The 18,649-nt window shown below is 52.1% G+C and overlaps 1 protein-coding gene across 2 annotated transcripts in view; it reads left to right on the top strand.

Moving 5' to 3' along the window:
• ASIC2 (acid sensing ion channel subunit 2) overlaps positions 1–18,649 on the top strand; it is a 1,009,280-nt gene that overhangs the window by 905,549 nt on the left and 85,082 nt on the right. For both annotated transcript variants that reach the window (XM_043583693.1, XM_043583692.1), the window contains exon 2: positions 16,533–16,683. In XM_043583693.1, coding sequence (XP_043439628.1) covers positions 16,533–16,683 — 151 coding nt within the window. The remainder of the gene's footprint in view (positions 1–16,532; positions 16,684–18,649) is intronic.

Here is an 18,649-nt window from a genome sequence, read left to right as displayed (position 1 = left end):
AGAGAGCTAAAGATGCCTCTCCTATCTATGGGGTTCCCTATGACCCCGGGCCCGGTCAGAACTGGCCAGAGTCTGGAATGGGGTCACAGCTGCAGCTGAGTGGTCTGGGGACCATGGTAGCTGCCAAAGAGAGACTGTCCTAGGCAGCATGGACACACAGCCATCCAGCACCGTGCGCCTTTACAAGAGATGGGGTTAAGCTAGGGTGTAGAAAGCCCCAGCATTACTCCAGGAAATCGCTGGGGATCCCTTGAGAATCCTGGAATTTTATCAATGGAAGGGTCCTTGTAGATTTTTTCCCCCTATCTTTTAAGCCAAGCTGACCCGTTCAGACACCGTCCCCTCTTTAGCCATCCCTGAATTGTGTCCCTTCGGTGGTGGCTGGTGTCTGAGATCGACCTTCAAGTCCTAGTTCCTCCTCCCCATTGGCACCTGCCTTGACTTAGGCTCATCTCCCCCTTGCATGCAGTAACGACCGTAATGAGCATGGCTGTCTATACTAACTTAATTCTCACAACTACCCTAGGAGATGGGTCCTATATTCCATTTTCCAGACAAGAAAACTGAGGCTTGTAGCAGTTGAGTGCCTTGGTAGAGTCACATAGCTAGTAGCAATGGCATATGGATCTGTGCCCCCCAAAATTCACATTGTCACTGATTCAGACTACTTTGCAAACCTGTGAGTCCTTACCATGACTTCGACCTTCCCCCCGTTCCATCCACTCACCTCCCGGCAGGTGCAGGGGCCTTTCCAGACACCTCGGGTACCTGCCCTGCCTGCACCCCAGCATCTCCCACCATCTGGAGTGAGGCTTTCTGGTGCTGGTTCCTGGCTCTGAAGATTCTAGCTCTCTTTCAGACCCTCAGCCAGCTTCCCTCCCTCAGGAGGCAAACGGTGAGGATCTTGACCAAGACTGTCTGACCCAGTCTCCTGCTCTTGTCAACATACTCCAACATCCCAGGTTCTTGCGGGGTGAGGGTGTTGAGAGGATGCCCATGGTGTCTGCATAAAAACTTCTAGTGACAGGAAGCCCACTATCTCCCAACATAGCCCATTCAATCCATCTTTGTTTAACAGTTAACATACATCTGGGCGCCTGGGTGGCTCAGTCAGTTAAGCGTCGACTCTTAATTTCGGCTCAGGCTATGCTCTCTCAGTTGGAGAGTTTGAGCCCCACATTGGACTCTGCACTGGTGGCACGGAGCCTGCTTGAGATTCTCTCTCTCCCTCTCTCTATGCCCCTCCCCTGCTTTCGTTCTCTCTCTCTCTCTCTCTTCCCCTCTCAAAGTAAATAAATAAACTTGAAAAAATAATTAACATATATCTATTTTTATTACAAAAACGTTCACACATAGACAAAGTAAACAGAATAACATAATGAACCCCGTGTGCCGCCATCCAGATTGAACCATATTAACATTTTGATGTTCTTATTTCCTCTGTACCTCTGCTCCCCTCCATCCCTCATTTAAGGATGATAATGATGATAAGGATGATTGAACATTTCCTTTCTGTTATCAAGTGTGTGCACGTTGAAATGCACATATCTTACCTGTATTGCTTCGACAAATGGATACACTTGTGTAACTATGTCTTTATGATAGAGATTTATGTCCATTTCTGCATAAAGATTATTGTTGGACTTTTTAATTAAGTTCTTCCCTACGACCAGCTGAAACCCTAGAACTATTCCCCACAGGGGTAGGGAATAATACTCCCTCCTCCAAATGGTATCCCTTCAAATATTTGCAGATAACAGCTGTGGTCCTCCTTAAGTATGCTCTTTTTCATTCTAAATATCCCCAGTTCCTCCAGCCATTTCTTTGTTTTTGGAGAACGGGGGCCTGGCTGCCTAAGACACTGTCAAAAGGAGACCTGGTCTCCTCCTCACCAAATCTCTCCCCGGGGCCCGTTCGACCTGGAGCCATTGGTAGGCAGAGGTTTGCTGTGGGAGGTCCAGCCCACCTGCTAAATTTTCCACTCGGAAGAGGCCGGGTTCCTGAGACAGGGCCATACAGCTATGCTCACTTGGTGCAGGCTTGGGACAGCAAAGTTGTGTGCGAATTTATCTTTCCTTATGAAACAGATGGCAGCGTTGTTTCTTTTAGTCTTTCTCTTTTAATCATTCACTCAACAAACTTCTATGGAGTACCTATGAGAAGTGGGGCTCTGCATAGAACCCTGGGAGAAACAAGGAAGACACGGCCCCACAGTGCAGGGATGGAGAACAGAAAGACAAATAATGGATGCGTTTATTTTGGCATCTGTCCAGCACGTGTTGGTTTCCTTCCAAAGCCCCTGGAACTGAGGCCGATTCAGGGACTATGGCAGCATGACGGACGCTCACCCTTGCAGGACCGAGCCCCTCGCCCACCCAGTGACTGGCGTACTGGCAGCAGACAGCTCTCGAGTCCAGAAATTCCCTCTCCGGGAACTGTCCTCTAGTGCAGAGAGGTACCACCCAGGGTTCTGTCCTCTCCCTGGGAGGGGCCCAAACCCAGTGAGCGTGGGATAGCTGGCCCCTTGTCTCCATTCAAAACAACCCTGAAGGGCCACCCCAGCTCCACATGCGTCGGGGGATTTCTCCTGGCTCCTTCGCTCCCTTATGGGGGTGGTATGTGCATGCAAGTCTCGAGAACGCTGGCTCACATGATGCACCTCCTGCATGCAAGTCTCTGTCTCCTGCCAGCTCCCCAGTGAACCCAGCCAACGGGTTTGCAGTCATGGAAGGGTTTAATCCTCCTTCCGGAAGAAGTCTGCCTTCCGGAAAGATCCCGTGGCCACTATGTGGAAAATGAACGAGGGAAAGGAGTGGGGGCAGGGGGCCACCGTGCAGGAGGCTGCGGCAGGTAACCAGAAGAGATGAGCAGCACTGTTTTGGCACACGGCTGACGCTAGGGGGTGAGGGGAGGAAATTAGCCAGAGGGATGTTCTCAAGGTAGGAGCTACAAGACTTAAACCTGCAGAGAGCTGCTAACCTGCCCCTCATGTCTCCAGTGTTTGGGGAACAGGGCTGTGGAACTTCAGCTGACCTTTGGGGACACAGCAAAGACTCATAACATGACTCGGCGACACCACCGGGCCACCCTGCAGAGCCTCAAGCCGTCCCTCCGCCATGCCTAAGAAGCAGCTGGCTCTCACCAGGTTTCACGCAGTGGCTTGCCTTCAGTCTCATTTATATTCCGGCAAGTTGCAACATGGAAATCATAGGTTTTGCTCCATTGCTGAGAAATATTAGCATGTACTTTTGGTGGCTGTGTCACAGTGGGATACGCAGAGGCTTCTTCATCCAATAGATGGGGCGGAGACCCTGCTCTGCCCCTGCCTTGCTGCATGAGTGGTTTAAGCTCTTGTGGATTCTCTTGCTTCTTCCCTAACAATGAGAGCAATGAAAGCAGGGTTGCCGGGAGGTTTGGATTGGGATCATGACAGAAGCGCATCAAGGTAGCAGGTATTCAGTCTCAATTATCCCTCTAGGGAAGATCTGCGCCTACCATCGGGAACCTCCCAAAGGCTCACCAAACAAATGCTCACCGCCCTAAGACCCCAGGAGAACAGTAGACAGGGCTGGAGACACAAAAAGGCCTAAGGAACTGACATTTCATCCTGCCCACAGTTCTTGAGAACTGACTCTGGGTCGGCACACCCATCATCTCATTTGGTGCCCGGGGCATCTCTGTGAGACAGGTGTGGCCAGCCCATTTGACACATGGGGAAGCAGGGTCACGGAACTGGAAGCTGGAAGTGCCTGGACTTCGTCCCCATCTAACCCTGAGAGGCACTAATATCCCCATTCTGCAGATGAGGAACCAGAAGCTCAGAGAAAATAAGCAACTGGCCCAAGGTCCACCCACGGATGTGTCCTAGTAAATAGCCTGTGTGTGATCTTCCACTAATCCTGCATGCATTTCCCTGCTCCATGATGCCTCTAAAGTCACTCACCCTCTCTGAGCCTCAGTTTCTTCATCTGAGAATGGGACAACAGTGTCCATTTTGCAAGCTTATTGAGACAACCGGTTGTCATGCCGCTTTCATCACCAATGTCTCCACCCGTCTTCATCTGGCTGTGTCTGGAGCAGGGCACCTGGGGTGCAAAATTTAAGGAGGTGCTCACTCTCAGGGGGGTGGGACTTCAGCCCCAGGAAGGGAGTACCTCCTTAAGTGCCGTGCCCTAGACACCTCATCTGCCCCATCCCAGTCCAGGCCCTGCTTTGGAGGTGAGGAGACGAGGTGGGGCTGGGGAGTGAGGCAGCCTGTAGGGCATGCTGATGTACAAGCAGGAGCTAAACGGAGGCCCTGGTGAAAATGCACACAGATCAACAGGGATGATGGGCTGGAACAAATCCTACACGAGTGGACTTTGCTTCGTGTAACTGTCCCTCCAGAGCTGCATTCTATAAATTGATCAGTGGCGGTCTTACAGCCGCTCTGTCTCCCTGACGATCTGAAGCTGTTTTATCTCCATTTCTACCCGGATAGCTCATGAACTACCTGAAGGTGATGTCCACCTCTAATTTATCTTCGTATTCCCAGGACCTAGCAGCATATTCGACACGTAATAGTTGCTCATCGGCTATCCAATGAACTAAAAAATGCTTCGTTTCCCGTTTTGAAAGCCCCTAATCTCTCAGGTCCTTTGATACTTGATCAGAAGTCCAGGAACTGTGGTGCAACAAAAATCGCGGTCTCCTAGGGGGTCTGGTCTACCCATCTGAGACATGGGGAGGCTCAAAACTATTAGTGCCATTTAAAAAGCCAGGAAATGCCAGAAATGGGATTTGATTCCAAAGCCTATGCACGCTCTATCCTGGTACCAAAGCCAAGTCGAAGCAACACCTCGCAGTGTGCAAAGTCCCACCTCTGCCTCTGTCACCATCTAGAGCCCTTCTACCTTAACTCCCCGAAACTGTGCCCCTCGCATTGCCCAAACCTTCCCCCACTTTCAAGAATTGCCCCTTGTTACAGAAACCCTGGCACCACCGGTAGACGTTGCGTTCTTTTGGCACAAACAAGGATGGCAAACAGAATTCGTCTCTTCCTTATTCATCGAATGGACTCATTGTGGCAACCAGCATTGCTGGGGTGGGGGGAAAAAAAAGAGTGTCCAGCCCAGAGAGAAAGAGTGCTGTGGCCAATCAGTGGGACCTATGAAGGAGAATGGCGCCATGCGCGCTCTTTGTCTGCCAGCCAGGTCTGCATTCCACATGTCAGGAAAGCAATCTGATTGAACTCCCGGAAACCCTCCACATTTCTGAATCTGTGATGGTTTTGAACGTGCTTGGCTACTAAAAGGACGTGCTACCCAACCTCTAAGACCAGCCCTTGGGAAGAGTAGAAGACAATGACGTTCTCTGAGCACTTCCTAGAAATACGTTTTTAATGAGAAGGCGTGAAATCGGTAGGAATGGAGTATGAGGATTTCAGCGCCGTGTGGGTAGTTACGGGATTTGACCCTTTCTTGATCAGCTTTTAGAGTCAGCCCACCTTGGGATTATTTTCAGCCCTGGCCTTCATTGGAACGTCCGCTTTTCCTGTGCAAACATCATAAACCGTCATTTGGTTTTTACTGATGCATTGTTTTCCATGCAGCCCTGTAGAATAATGTGAAATTAATCAGGAGCACAGCAGAGCACATTTTGGATTCCTTCCTCTCCCCTCCTCATCCCTCACCTGCTTAAAAAAAAAAAAAGCAATTCCCAACAGGTGGGCAATGAGGCAGGTGCACAGAGTGACTCACGTCTTATCTCAGGGTTGGTCATCCAGGTATAAGACACACTCACGGGGGCGCCTGGGTGGCGCAGTCGGTTAAGCGTCCGACTTCAGCCAGGTCACGATCTCGCGGTCCGTGATTTCGAGCCCCACGTCGGGCTCTGTGCTGACTGCTCAGAGCCTGGAGCCTGTTTCCGATTCTGTGTCTCCCTCTCTCTCTGCCTCTCCCCAGTTCATGCTCTGTCTCTCTCTGTCCCAAAAATAAATAAACGTTGAAAAAAAAAAAGACACACTCACAGTGGGAGGTGAAGCCCACCCAAGCCCCAGGAATAGGTGGTAGGAGGGTGAGGGAAAAGTGAAGTTCAAGTGAGCAGAAATATCCAGCAAGAGTATTACAAACTTCTTATACAAGAATAGCCAAGGAATGCTCCAGAAGAGATCTGGCAAAGCCGCAGGGCAAGCCAAGCAAGTAACATATTCCCATAAGTCCAGCAGGCAGGATCAAGCAAGCAACTGTAGAAAGAACTTGGATCGGGGACCGTGAACCCAGGTACATCCATCATCTTGTGAGTAATCCGAACATAGACTAGGAGGTGCCCCACCCCACTCCCCACAGCATCCAGATGTGGCAGGACTCGGGGCCGCATCCCAGTGCGTCTGGGCTGCTGTGCCTTGAACACATGCTGCCCCCAGTCTGCCTTGCCTGGACGCTGGCACAGACTGGGGCAGCAGGAATCAGGTCAGTAGGGTCAGTAGAAGAAAATCGTAACAGGGCTATGGATGGTTTGTGACTTCATTTTCTCCTCCCCTTTTTCTGGGCTTCTTTCCTCCTTAAAGGCAGGGGACCCCTCCTGGGTCCTGCTCCCCATATCTGGTGACAGAGAAAGGGATCCTCTTCCCAGTCAGACTTGACTCACCGGAAATGTGTTCTTCTTATTTATCCACTTGCTTTGGCCCTGTGACTTTAGGTTTGGCTTGGTGACCTGTTGGCAATGGGCAGATTAGAGAGCCAGGCTGGAGGGCGGCTGGGGTGGGGAGGTGGGTGGGGGCGGGGGGAGCTCTGGGACTGACACAGCATCCTTGGGCAGAACCAGGTGCCAAACGCCTCTCAGTCACCCCATCCCTGTCTTGATAATTATCTGCTATCTGACCACTAAGCTCCATTAGTCATTGTGCACGGTGTCTGGCACATAGTAGGTGTTCAGCCAGGATAATCTGACTCCAAAGTCTGTGTTTTCCACAAACCCTGCCCACCTTTTAGCAGAAACCACAGTCGTCCAGGGTGTTAGGTTCCAAAAGAGGAAGAGAGCTGGAAAGACGGGCAGGTAGGCGGGGCTCAGCCAGGCAGCCAGAGGCCTGGACTGGTACCTCTGGCCTTCCGGATCGCATCAGCATGGCCCTTCTTATACCAGGAGCCAGGCCCAGGGGTTCGTCTCAACCTGCTAAATACCCTGGTGTCTAGAGAGAATTCTGCAACAGGCACCCAGAGCCCCTCGCGCACAGCCTCCCAGGCAGCTGCCTTCTGTGCGTTCCTACAGCACCCGGCACCACCCAGGATCATCTGCAGGGCCACCCTCTGGGCCGGGCAGTTCCTAAAACGTTGACTCATTTCTGTGTCCCCAACGCCTGAGGCGGCGCCCAGAACACAGGAGGTGTTCTGTAGATGTTCGCTAAGTGAATGAACGGGCGAGCTGTGACCGTGGCCCCAGATGGAACATCTCAGATTCAATTCCCATGTCAAAATAACAGCTCTGTCCCTCCCCTGCTCCTGCAGGGCCTTGGGCATGATGCAAACCACAAACAGAAATGCTCCCCCGCCTGGGCTGAGGGTTTTTTTCCACACAAAGCACTCTCAGACCCATTATAGCCCTTTTGATCTTTACAATTCTACTGAAAGGTACTCCTGCCAGCATCTCCTAGATGAAGGATCAAGAGCCAACAAGTGGCAATGACAGAGGCAGCATTGGAAGCTCCGGTTGCCTGGTTCCCAAGTGCACGCTGGACTTTTCTCTTTCACCCAGACATCTCCCATAGTGCCTACTATGTGCCGGCCGTGGAGCCAGGCGCTGGGGATCCAGAGATGAGATGCCACGGCCCTTACTGCCCACAGGAGGCAGACAGTGAGACCTCAGCAGACACAGCAGCCAACCTGTTGCCGAAGCCCGTTTGAAACTTCCGTCAAGTCAGGCCCCAGGCCCCCCACCAGCCAAGCGGCAGCCCGACTTGAAAGGCGTCGGTCTGGCTCCCCACGTCCCACTTCATAACCTCAAGTGGAGCCCGTGTGGGATTCTCGCGTGAGCTATCAGGAGGGATTCAGCAGCAGAGGTCTGGCATTTCCGACGACGCTCCAGGTGAATAACCGGAGCTCCTTCCAGTTGCCCTGTGTCTCCATGAGTCATCTTCCACGAGCACACTTGCTCACAAAACATCTGAATCGGAGGAGAACACTCAGCCACCCACCCCTCCCCTTCGTGCTGTTTTCTCAGCTGACAGGCTTGCAGCTGCTCGATGCTCTTTCCTTCTGCATGGGGCTCACACATCCCCTCCTGCACGGTATCTAAAGCTTTCTGGACAGTTTCCCGGTGGACAAGGCCCCGGCTGCACTCAGGCTTGGAGAGAGGAGGCAGGAGGGCCTCTCAGTGAAACGCGCACGGGAAAGGTCACATCCCAGCAGATGGGTGCAGGGGCGTGGAGGAAGGGGTCACATCACCGTCTCATACATTCTAATAATGTCAAAAGGACTTCTGACAACCTTTGAGCATAAAACAAAAGGTCAGGTGAACCACTCTTTAGCTGTAGGACCTTGGACAAGATATTTAGCCTCTCGGAGCCTCAGTTTTCCTGTCGGCACCCTGGGAGGGATAATGCCTACATCAATGGGCTTCGTGAACTTTAAAGGATAGAAGGGTCACTAAGCGATCGGCACAGCGCTCGACTCAATGCTCAGTGATTGTCCGCTCTTCCCTTTCCCCCCAGGAGGGAGCCTCCACGGAGAAAGATATTAACAATGTCCGAAAAGAGATGGTGACCCCCTAGTTGGGAAGAGGTGACAAGTGGTTGCAAAGAGACCACGTCCCCCTCGCTCCCTCACTTCCAGGAATAGCACCTACCACGTGGAGGTGCTGTCACGGGTATTGGCTGAAATTGCCTTTCTAAATCTCCTTGGAGGGAAAACACAGTCGTGCGGCAGTCATTGGGATGCAAGAGCTAGTCGAGAGTTCCTGTCGCAGGCACAGATGAATGCGCAGACAGACATTTTAACAAGATCCGGTCCTTGCCTTCAAAGAGCCGACCGTCTCAGGCAGCCTCCTTATGCATCCGTCCCTCTGCTGTATTTCGTTTTCAAACACGTTAATTGCAATTTCAGGAAACAAAACGCCAATTCATTTTTGCATGCTGGAAACCTGGTAACCCATTTGACAGACTTCCTCACTTCCCAATTGTGCAAAATGCGTTTGAGGAGTTTGAAAGAGGAAAACCAAACAAGACTACACGGTTGGCTTTAATGTGCGTGTTGTGTTGAAAACAGCCTAATGAGAAATTTCAGTAACTCGTTGAAAGGAAAAGTCAGGCAACCGAGGGCGGGGAAAGGCTGGATTTTAGACGCACTTTGGAGCTGTACAGTTTCATTTCCTTCAAGTGTAATAAGCAAGAAGAGACAAGAAACTGACTGCCTAGGAGAAGCCCTAAAGGTCAGGATTAATGAATGGACTAGAAGGTTTGAAGCTTGCAGGCTTAGTTGTGAGCTGGTGAGTGGATATTTCAACAATCCTTAAGGGAGCTTATACATAATTTATTTTCTTAAGTAGGTGCATGCTGGAGAAGTGTTGTTTGCACTATTAATTGAACCAGAAAACTGTGTCTTCATGGGTATCGGCCGTTCCTAACCTTCCCCAGAAAGGGCTCCACTTTGCATTTCCCGGACTCCGTAAGGCAGGGGCCCCTGCCAGGTCACTCTGAGCCTGGATGCCAGCAGCAGTTGCCAATCTTTCTCTTATTCCTGGACGCAACGCCCTGAGAAGAGAATCCTGGCCATTATCTCTAGCCCCTGGCGTTAGAGGAAGAGCAAAGGCCCAGGCCATCAAGCCCAGGTCAGAGCTCAGCTCTGTTCCCAAACTACTGCAGGCAGGCCCCTTGCCCTCCGTGGACGTTGGGCTCACATGTGAAAAAGAGAAGTTTAGATGAGATGCCTGCACTTTTCCACGATGCCTCTGACTCTGAGACGTACCTCCCCTACTACCGGATGGGAGAACCCTGCGTTAGCAAGCCACTGATCTCAGTTGGCCAGGAGCAGAGCAGTTTGGGAGAGGGGTGAGGGTATGAGCTGTACCTATGAGGGACGGGGGACAAAGAGTGTCGGCTTTGGAACTAGGCAAAAATGGATTTTGTCCTGGGTTCTCCGCTGACCGGCTCTGCGACCTGGCTCAGCCCCTCTGGGCCTCGGATTGGTGAAAATGGCCACCTCACGGGGCTGCTGCAAACGTTAGTAATGGCAAATGTAAAGTGAATGGCACTCCAGGGAAGGTACCAACTTCAGAGCTACTCCAAGAGCTCTGGAAAGGCAGTGAGACCCTCTCCCCATTCCCACCTCCATGTCCCTCTCATTTAGAACATGCCAGCTTCAGATTGGTGGTGTCTTGCCACTATGCCAGTAACTAATTACAATTCAGTTAGAATTCACATGCAGATTTTCGAAGTGGGTTGTAGGCATGGGAAGCATCTCCCTCTCCTACAAAACTCCATGGCCCCAGTAATCTCATCAGCTGCCCAGGGCTTCAGCAACAGGCTTGGCATTATTAAGGCATAAGCAATCAGTAGCACACAGCGTTTTTCATCTCCTCTACCTACTTTGAGATAAGCTTGGTATGGTAGGGCCATACGCAGAGAGGACAGGAACCCCCAACCTCCCATTCTTCAATTCATTGTTGACTCTCTACCCGGAACCCAAATGACTAATCTCTCTTCTGCTGAAAAGGAAAAACGTAGTGGCTCCCCCCCTAGTGTGGACTCATAACTAGTGAAGATGTCTATTATGTAATCCTGCAAACCAATCCACTTATATTCTCTCACTTAGGCCCTCCAACCACATGGCAAGATTATCTTGCAGGGGTCACCTGGGTGGTCAGTTGAGTGTCCGACCTGGGCTCAGGTCATGATCTCACGGTTCGTGAGTTCAAATCCCGCCTCGGGCTCTCTGCTGTCGCCACGGAGCCTGCTTCAGATCCTCTGTTCCCTTCTCTCTCTGCCCTTCCCCCGCTACGCTCTTTCTCGAAAAAATAAATAAACGTTTTTAAAAAGAGATTATCTTGCCGGGTTCGTAGATGAGGAAATGCATTGGGAACAGAAAATGCTGTGTTGGGGGCCACGGATTTGACAAATAAACAGGGATCTGTCTTGATGGCATCCCGTCTGGTCCCAAAGCCTTCCTCCTGACTTCCTCCTTCCTTCCTCCTGACTTCCTTGGTGATAAAGCCTCACCTGCGAATCCCAGCTCTAGCACCCACCTCCCCAGCAGCCTGAGTCTCCTCAACTATAGAATAGGGATATGATCACAAGATGCCTCCCCATCAGGAGAGCTAGACCATGATCAGGAAAGAGAGAATACCTATGGACGTGCCAAGCAGGGACCTATACAGAGGACAGGCTCAGGAACTGTTAGTTTCCTTCCCTTCGTGGGGCCACTGAGAAAGATGACGCTGTACATAAGCTGTCTACACCATAATGCGCCGTGCCAATGTTAGCAATGACGGTGCCGGGCACGGGGCTCATTTTTATCTCAGGAACCCCCCTCCCTCCTAGAGAGCCAGGTGTGAAATGTGCATCTCTAACTCGTACAACCCAATCCGACTGAGTGCAATCCTAGACTCTTAGCAACCCAGCAGATCCAGTCCGACCATCCGCGATGGGGCCATCGGCACTTACTGGAGAGCAGAGGGATGCCTGGGAGAATGGTGGGTCCGAAGGAGCAGCGAGCTGGGCCTGACAGTCTGGACTTCAATAAATTATATTTTCTGGCTGGGGACGATAAGACCTAAATCTGAAACGTGTGTTACACTTACGCATCGTTATGCCCCGAAAGGGGGAAGGAGAGCAGCATCTTGTCCCAAGTTTGTAGCAAAAATTGTGTGGTGTGTAAATAGCTCTGAGGCCTTTGATGTGGAGCAGAGAGGAAAATAATCCTCTCAGAAACACCAGGCAGGAGCCGAGGCCTCGGCAGCACAGGCAGGGAGGCTGACAGAGGCGTGCAGCCAGCGTGAGCCTCGCTGCCTCTGAGCCCCTTCTCCTGCCCCCACAAAGGTAGACTGTCTTAGTTCCTAGAGGATTATTTCCTCTAATACTTTCATGCAGCAGCAAGTGAAACTGCTTAGGTACAATTAAGTGGGAAGCTGAGACGGCCTCAGCAGGCAAAGGGAGGGGAGGGAGGGGGGGATACTCGGTCAGGCCCAGCTCCGGCCAGAATCAGCAAGGCTGGCGGGCCCCGAAGGCCACCTCCCAGGGGAGGGCAAGGGGATATGGGTTGGTAGTACCTTAGCCCCTTCATTCGTTCATCCAAACGGACCCAGTCCCTGCCCTCTGAGAGCTTACAGTCTGGCGGAAGATGTGCCCAACAGACAATCACATGAACAACCATCTAGTTACACACTCTGATACGCACTGTAAAGGAAAAAACAGGAGGTATGAGGTCGTAAGATAGGATGTTCCAACTGAAATGGAGGCCTGGAGCAGGGGTGGTGAGTGGTCAAGCGAGGCCTCTGGGGAAGCGATCACAGGAAGGTAGACGGAGGGTATGCGGAGAACATGGTAGGTGGAGGAAACAGCCTGTGGAAGGGGCCTACAGGGGGAAGAGCTTATTGTACGTTCCAGGAACTAAAGAGGCCGGTGTGCTCGAAGCACGTGAGAGAAGGGAGGACAAGAGACGGGGCTGAACCATACAGGGCCCCGTGACGATTTGGGGACTTATCCTAAGTGCACCAGGAAGATGCAGAAGGGGGTTAGGCCTCTTTTTTTTCTTTAGGTTTATTTATTTACTTTTTAGAGAGAGAGAGAGAGAGGGCAGCAGAAGGGCAGAGAGAGAGGGAGAAAGAGACGATCCCAAGCAGGCTCTGAACTGTCAGCACAGAGGCCTATGCGGGGCTCAAACTGTGAGATCATGACCTGAGCCGAAGTCAGATGCTTAACCAACTGAGCTGCCCAGGTGCCCCAGGCCTCTTTATGGTGATCCTGACTTGAGAAAGAACCTGGCCATTTCTCAGACATGGTGTGGTCACCCACCAGCGTCCTGCCTCTCTGGTCACCACCACGCTGACCACACTTCCCTGCAGGAGCCACCACCTGGGCCTAGGACGAGTACTAGGCCCGGCAAGGGGACAGCCATGGATGGGGAGTGAGTCTCTATCACAAAGACCTGTCTGCTCCCTCCTCTACATGGGAAGACTTTAATGCACGAGGCTTCCATGTGCCAGCCCAGTGCCCGCCGCAGATCAGGCACTCTTGTCAATGATCAGCTGAAGGTAGCAATCCCTTAGAGCCTCCCTCTCCTGTTGTAAGTGGAGAAGCTGAGGGAGACTGGAGTAAAGGAAGTGCAGACTGAACCAGGAGTCTGGTCCCAAACAGACACGGCCTCACTGCGCAGCCTCAGGCAAATTGCTTCCTCTCTCCCAGGTCTGCGTCTCCTCCCCTGTGAAGTAAGTTGGGTGGGCGAGATGGTCTGTAAGGCCCCTCGGAGTTCTCGTGCCTTGCCATCACCCTCGGGAGCTCACGGAGGGTCCATGCCCTTTATCAACAGCCCCCACCCAGCGCATCTGGGATCTCAGACACTGGGCTGGGATCACCGTCGACTCTAGGAGGAGGCATCACATTCTAACCTCAGCCCAATATTCTGGAGTCCAAGTTCCAAGTGGAGGTGGGGTGGGGGGTGGGGTGGTTGGAATTTGCAGTAATTTGGTGCGAAGATGAAATGTACTTTTCCTTACAAATCTCCTCAGATAGATAGGCAATTAATAGTATAATTAATTTTGGAAGCAACAAGCATATTTAGTGGATCTACAGAGAGAAACTCTATTAGAGCACCCAGAAGTCACTCCAGATGTGTTCAACCCCTTGCAAAAGATGCACCAACTATAAAATTCTCTCATCCGTTCATTGCAGTGATCCCCGAGAACATGTCTCCAGGGGACAGATTCGTTAGCCAAGTGCAGTTGCTCCACACCATGGTCATGCTAAAGCTCAGGGTTTATTTTTTCTTGAAAAATCCAGTTCCAGCTGTTCTCCCCCACCATGAAGCAGAAGAAGGGTTTGGCTGTCCTGAAATAGTGCAGCTGGTCAGGGACTCAGAGACATTTTGGATGGTGATGAAAATGTGGTCTCTGGAAGCCGGGCTTGTACTTCTCGGCAATCCTCCTAATTCTTGCACATAGTAGGAGCGCATGCATGTGACTATTGACTGGCTTATGGAAAAAGCAAGGCACAGAGAAACAGTATATGGCTCAGAAAGGTCCCAGGGACCAAGACCCAGGAGAGCACCTCCAGAAAGAGCACGTGTTAAGACACTCATGGATTTGTGTCTCAGCGTTGCTATTTATTTGCTGTGTGACTTAGACGAGTCACTTAACATCCCTGGGCCTTGGTTTCCTCCTCTGCACAATGGGAGCAGCAATACCCACAGAGTCATGGCTGCAAGAGTTAAATGAGATAACACAGATGAGTGACTAACAGTGTGTCCAGCACACTGTAGAGGCCTCTCTTCCTTCCTTTCATCAGGCCTTCAAGATCTGCATGAGAAAGGCAGCTTCCAGCACCCACCCCTGCTATTTACCTGCCCCCGCACTGAAGGATGGGAAACCAAAGAGCCACCTCTTGGCCTCCACGCTGCAGGAGGGGACAGTGCAGTGGAGCATGGCCAAGGAGGGGCCCGGGCCCAAACCTCAGTGGCCGCAGAGACCCAGTGCAGTTGGCCTGGCTCCCTTCCAGCCAGTTTTGCCAGATATAATTTGGCTTCAGCTCGAGGTTCCAAAGCAGTTATGTAAACATAATAACCCATAGCATTTGTAGAAAGCTTTTAGAGTTTTCAAAGCACGTTTGCATGTATTACCTCGGCTGATCCTCTCAGGAACCTTGAGGGGTAGCTAAAGAAAGGACAAGCACTACCATTTTATAGATGGAGAAGTTGAGGCCTGGAGAGCTTACTTGGTTCACCCACAGTCACATGACTAATAATCCCATTCTATAGATGGAGAAGTTGAGGCTTGGAGGGTTTACTTGGTTCACCCATAGTCACATGACTAATAAGTGGCAACATCAAACTTGGACAAAGATCTCTGCATCCCTTGCCCCGGGCCTTTCCCACACCATCACACCACATCTTTGTAATCATGTAATCCGTCAAGCCAAAGCGGTACAAACACCTACTGTGTGCCAGACAATTTGTTAAGCCCTTGGATTCAGAAGTGAATGGCAGAGTCAAGTTCAGAAGAGATATAAGACCAACTATTTGGGTCATGTGATAAGCTGCCGTGGTGAAGGAGCGAGGGGAACAGTGAAAAGGGGAGTAGCCCAACTTGGTCCAGGGGCTCAGAAAGGCTTCTGGAGGAGGAGACACATCGATCCAGTCTTGGACAACTGTTAGAGGCTATCCAGGCAGGAAGAGGGGTGAGAGGAGTTACAGGCAGCAGAAGCAGCAAATAGAAAGCCACCAGTGTAGGAACCAGCAGGGCACATCCAGTGGTGCTGTAAGTCATCTGATCTGGCTCCATCCACCCACTCACTCACTCATTCATTCATTCATTCATATATATCTGGAACACCCCCCACGCGAGGTGCCGTACTAAGCACTGGAGATAGACACCTCAGCTAACAAGCAGGTGTAGTCCCCAAATGCACGGAGCTTCCCTGCTCATGGATTTCCATGGACACAGATGGGAAGCTGTAGGATGGGGTAGGCAGAGGGCATCACAGAAGGCTGGGTATGGAGGGCCTGGCTTTCAGCCTATGGGAGCTGGGGAGCCCCGATGGATTGTAAGCCTAGGATTAACAAGATAAGGCTTGCATTTCAGAAAGAATGAGTCACAGTGAACTTGGAGAATGGACCAGAGAAGGTGGTCTGGAATCCAGGGGCCCAACTAAGAAATGGCAGCAGACCAAGCAAACAATGGCTGGGTCCTAAGTTATGGCAATGCAGTAGGGAAAAGGCAAAGTGCAAGCTGGACGTAGAGACAGCCTTGCCCAGGCCCTGCTGGCTAACTGGACATGGGGGTGAAGAAGAGGAAGAGTGGACAGCCACCCTGAAGGTCTGGCTTGAGCCTCTCGGCACATGGCGATGCTATTCCCTGGGACATGAGGGCAGGGGACCCATCTGGTGGGGCAGAGAACCTGAGGAAGTTTGTTCCCCTGGGACTCGCTGAGTGTCAGAGGACCATGGGCCCCCCTGAAGTCATGCTCCTCGGGCAGTGGGGTCAGTGTGTGTGGAGCCCAGGAGAGAGCCTGGGGCTGGAGATGCAGATTGGCTTACAGATATTCAACATTTGGAAGTGGACAGGACCACCCGGTGTCCCAGGGGGAGTAGTGCCCAGAGGGAGAAGAGACAAGATCCCATGGCAACAAACATCAAAGGGTATCCAGATTTGTTCTTGGATTTGTTCTTGGATGCCAGAATCCCACTTGGCAAAAGTCAGACCATTAGCCACAGTGAGGAATCATCGGTCCCCAAGAGGGCTTGACCATGACGGGCTGTGGGGACTCTGGCCTGATGTTGCACTTCTCGGGTCTCACCCATCTCTAGTCTGAAGTCACTCACGTGCTTCTCTCCCTTTCATCTCTCCCCCAGGTGTTTACAAAATATGGGAAGTGTTACATGTTTAACTCAGGCGAGGATGGCAAACCTCTGCTCACCACGGTCAAGGGCGGGACAGGCAACGGGCTGGAGATCATGCTGGACATTCAGCAAGATGAGTACCTGCCCATCTGGGGAGAGACAGGTGAGCTGGGCACAGGGACTCGGGCTGTGGGTGATGGCAGAGGGGTGCAGGACTCTGAAAGACTGGTTTGCTTCAGGTGGGCTATCTTGAGGGACTACTGTCTATTGGGGAGCGGGGGGTGACAACATACTAGCGAAGGGTAAAGATGTCCCTGCATGGACTGTGATGCTCTGGGTTTCCTCAGATTTCAGTAGGTGGGGGAGGGGCAGATGATAAGAACACTGGAAAAGGAAGGCAGGGAGGCCGAGGCAGGTGTTGGGAAGGAGGCATGGAGGAAGGTATGATTGGGCAGGCAGGTGGCTTGATTTCAGGGAAGAGGAAGACATGAACACATGGGTCAGCCATCTTCCTCTTCCAGCCATCTTGACTATCCCAACCCAGCTGGGAGGCCCAGCAGAAAGGAGAGCAGGGTCCTCCCACTGGGGGAAGGTGGACGAGCTTGTAGGGTCGGAAAGCCAAAGGGCATGGACTCAGGGGCCTGACACCATGCTTGCATGAGCCCCTTGGTGGGGGGGGGGGGCATGTGTACAGGCCCCAGAGCTATTTCATGTACATGTTTATTCATTTATGTATTCAGCAAACTATTCATTAGCCACGTATATGGTGTCAGGCTTTGCACGAAGGACATTAAGGTAAAAAAAGACCAGGTCCTTGGTCACACAACCTTGAGGAGGAGACACACAATTACAGTCCAATGTGACACGAGTGTACCTACCCATGCTACATAGGCAGCGTCCTCCCCCTGAAGGGAGGATGTTCAGGGAAAGCATCATATTCCCCTGGGCGTTTGTACAAAGTCTTGGGGGCACATGGGTGTCTCTGTCAGTTGAGTGTCTGACTTTGGCTCAGGTCATGATCTTGCAGTTCGTGAGTTCGAACCCCGCATCGGGCTCTGTGCTAATGGCTCAGAGCCTGGAGCCTGCCTCAGATTTTGCATCTCCCTCTCTCTCTGCCCCTCCTTCCCCGGCTCGTGCTCTGTCTCTCTGTCTCTCAGAAATAAATAAACATTAAAAAAATTATATATTTGAACAGAGTCTTGGGATTACTCTGAATTACACAGGTGGGTCCTCACAAGAGTGGCACAGGAAGGTCAGACAGAGAAGAAGGTGAGAGAAGCAGAGACTGGTGTGATGCAGCCAGTAAGTCTAAGGACACCGGCAGCTTCTAGAACTCTCCCAGATGAAGAGAGTGAAGAGGTGCCCACGAGTGGGACATGGCTGCAAACTAGGCCCAAAATAAGAGTAATGCTGTGTTCAGGGCATAACAAGGAGGAGCGGGCAGGGGTCAAGGATGGGCCTGGAGAAGGGCTCCATAGAAGGGAGGAGGAGAGAGAAGATTCCAGCAGGAAGGAGGCCCTGGGCCCTCAGATTGGAGCTGAGGTGGGTGGAGGCCAAGCAGCCCAGCCCCCACCTCTTGCCACCCTCACCCCATGATTCCAAAAGCCTGGCCCCCAGATCCTGAGGTCCGGCCCTCACCATGCCTGGGGCCTGCTGGGCCTCTGAGGGCAGCCAGGGCTTCCTACCCTGGGGAGGACCCCCCGCAGACTCCGAGCTGCCCCCACCACCACTCTCTGCCTCCCGTGTCTATGGCCCAAACGCCCTGCGGGGAGAGGTGAGCACAGCCACTTCCTTCACAGTGTGGTTGGCCCTGGCCCTCCCGCACTAGCAACTGAGAAGCAAAATGGCCCCCACATACGTCACCCCAGCAGTGCCTTCTGGTGACTCACCTCAAGCTCCAGGCCATCTGCTGCTTGCCGAAGAGATGCTTACTTGGACCCATCCACTTTTCTAAACTCAGTACCCCTGCCCTCCAGCAAACAAAGGGAGGTCTGCGTTCGTGCCGAGCTCTGGCATCCCTGAGAGCTGACCGGCAGAGCCTGGCTTTCCAGAACATCCCTGAGACCAGCCTGTGTCTTGTGACCATGGGGATCTGTAGACAACCCTGAGCCCTAGGAGCTGGGTCTTGA

The sequence above is a fragment of the Prionailurus bengalensis genome, chromosome E1 (genome assembly GCF_016509475.1).
Source record: "Prionailurus bengalensis isolate Pbe53 chromosome E1, Fcat_Pben_1.1_paternal_pri, whole genome shotgun sequence".
In the NCBI taxonomy this organism is placed as follows: domain Eukaryota; kingdom Metazoa; phylum Chordata; class Mammalia; order Carnivora; family Felidae; genus Prionailurus; species Prionailurus bengalensis.
The sequence above is the reverse complement of the archived record's forward strand: the minus strand, read 5'-3'. Positions and strand labels throughout refer to the sequence as shown.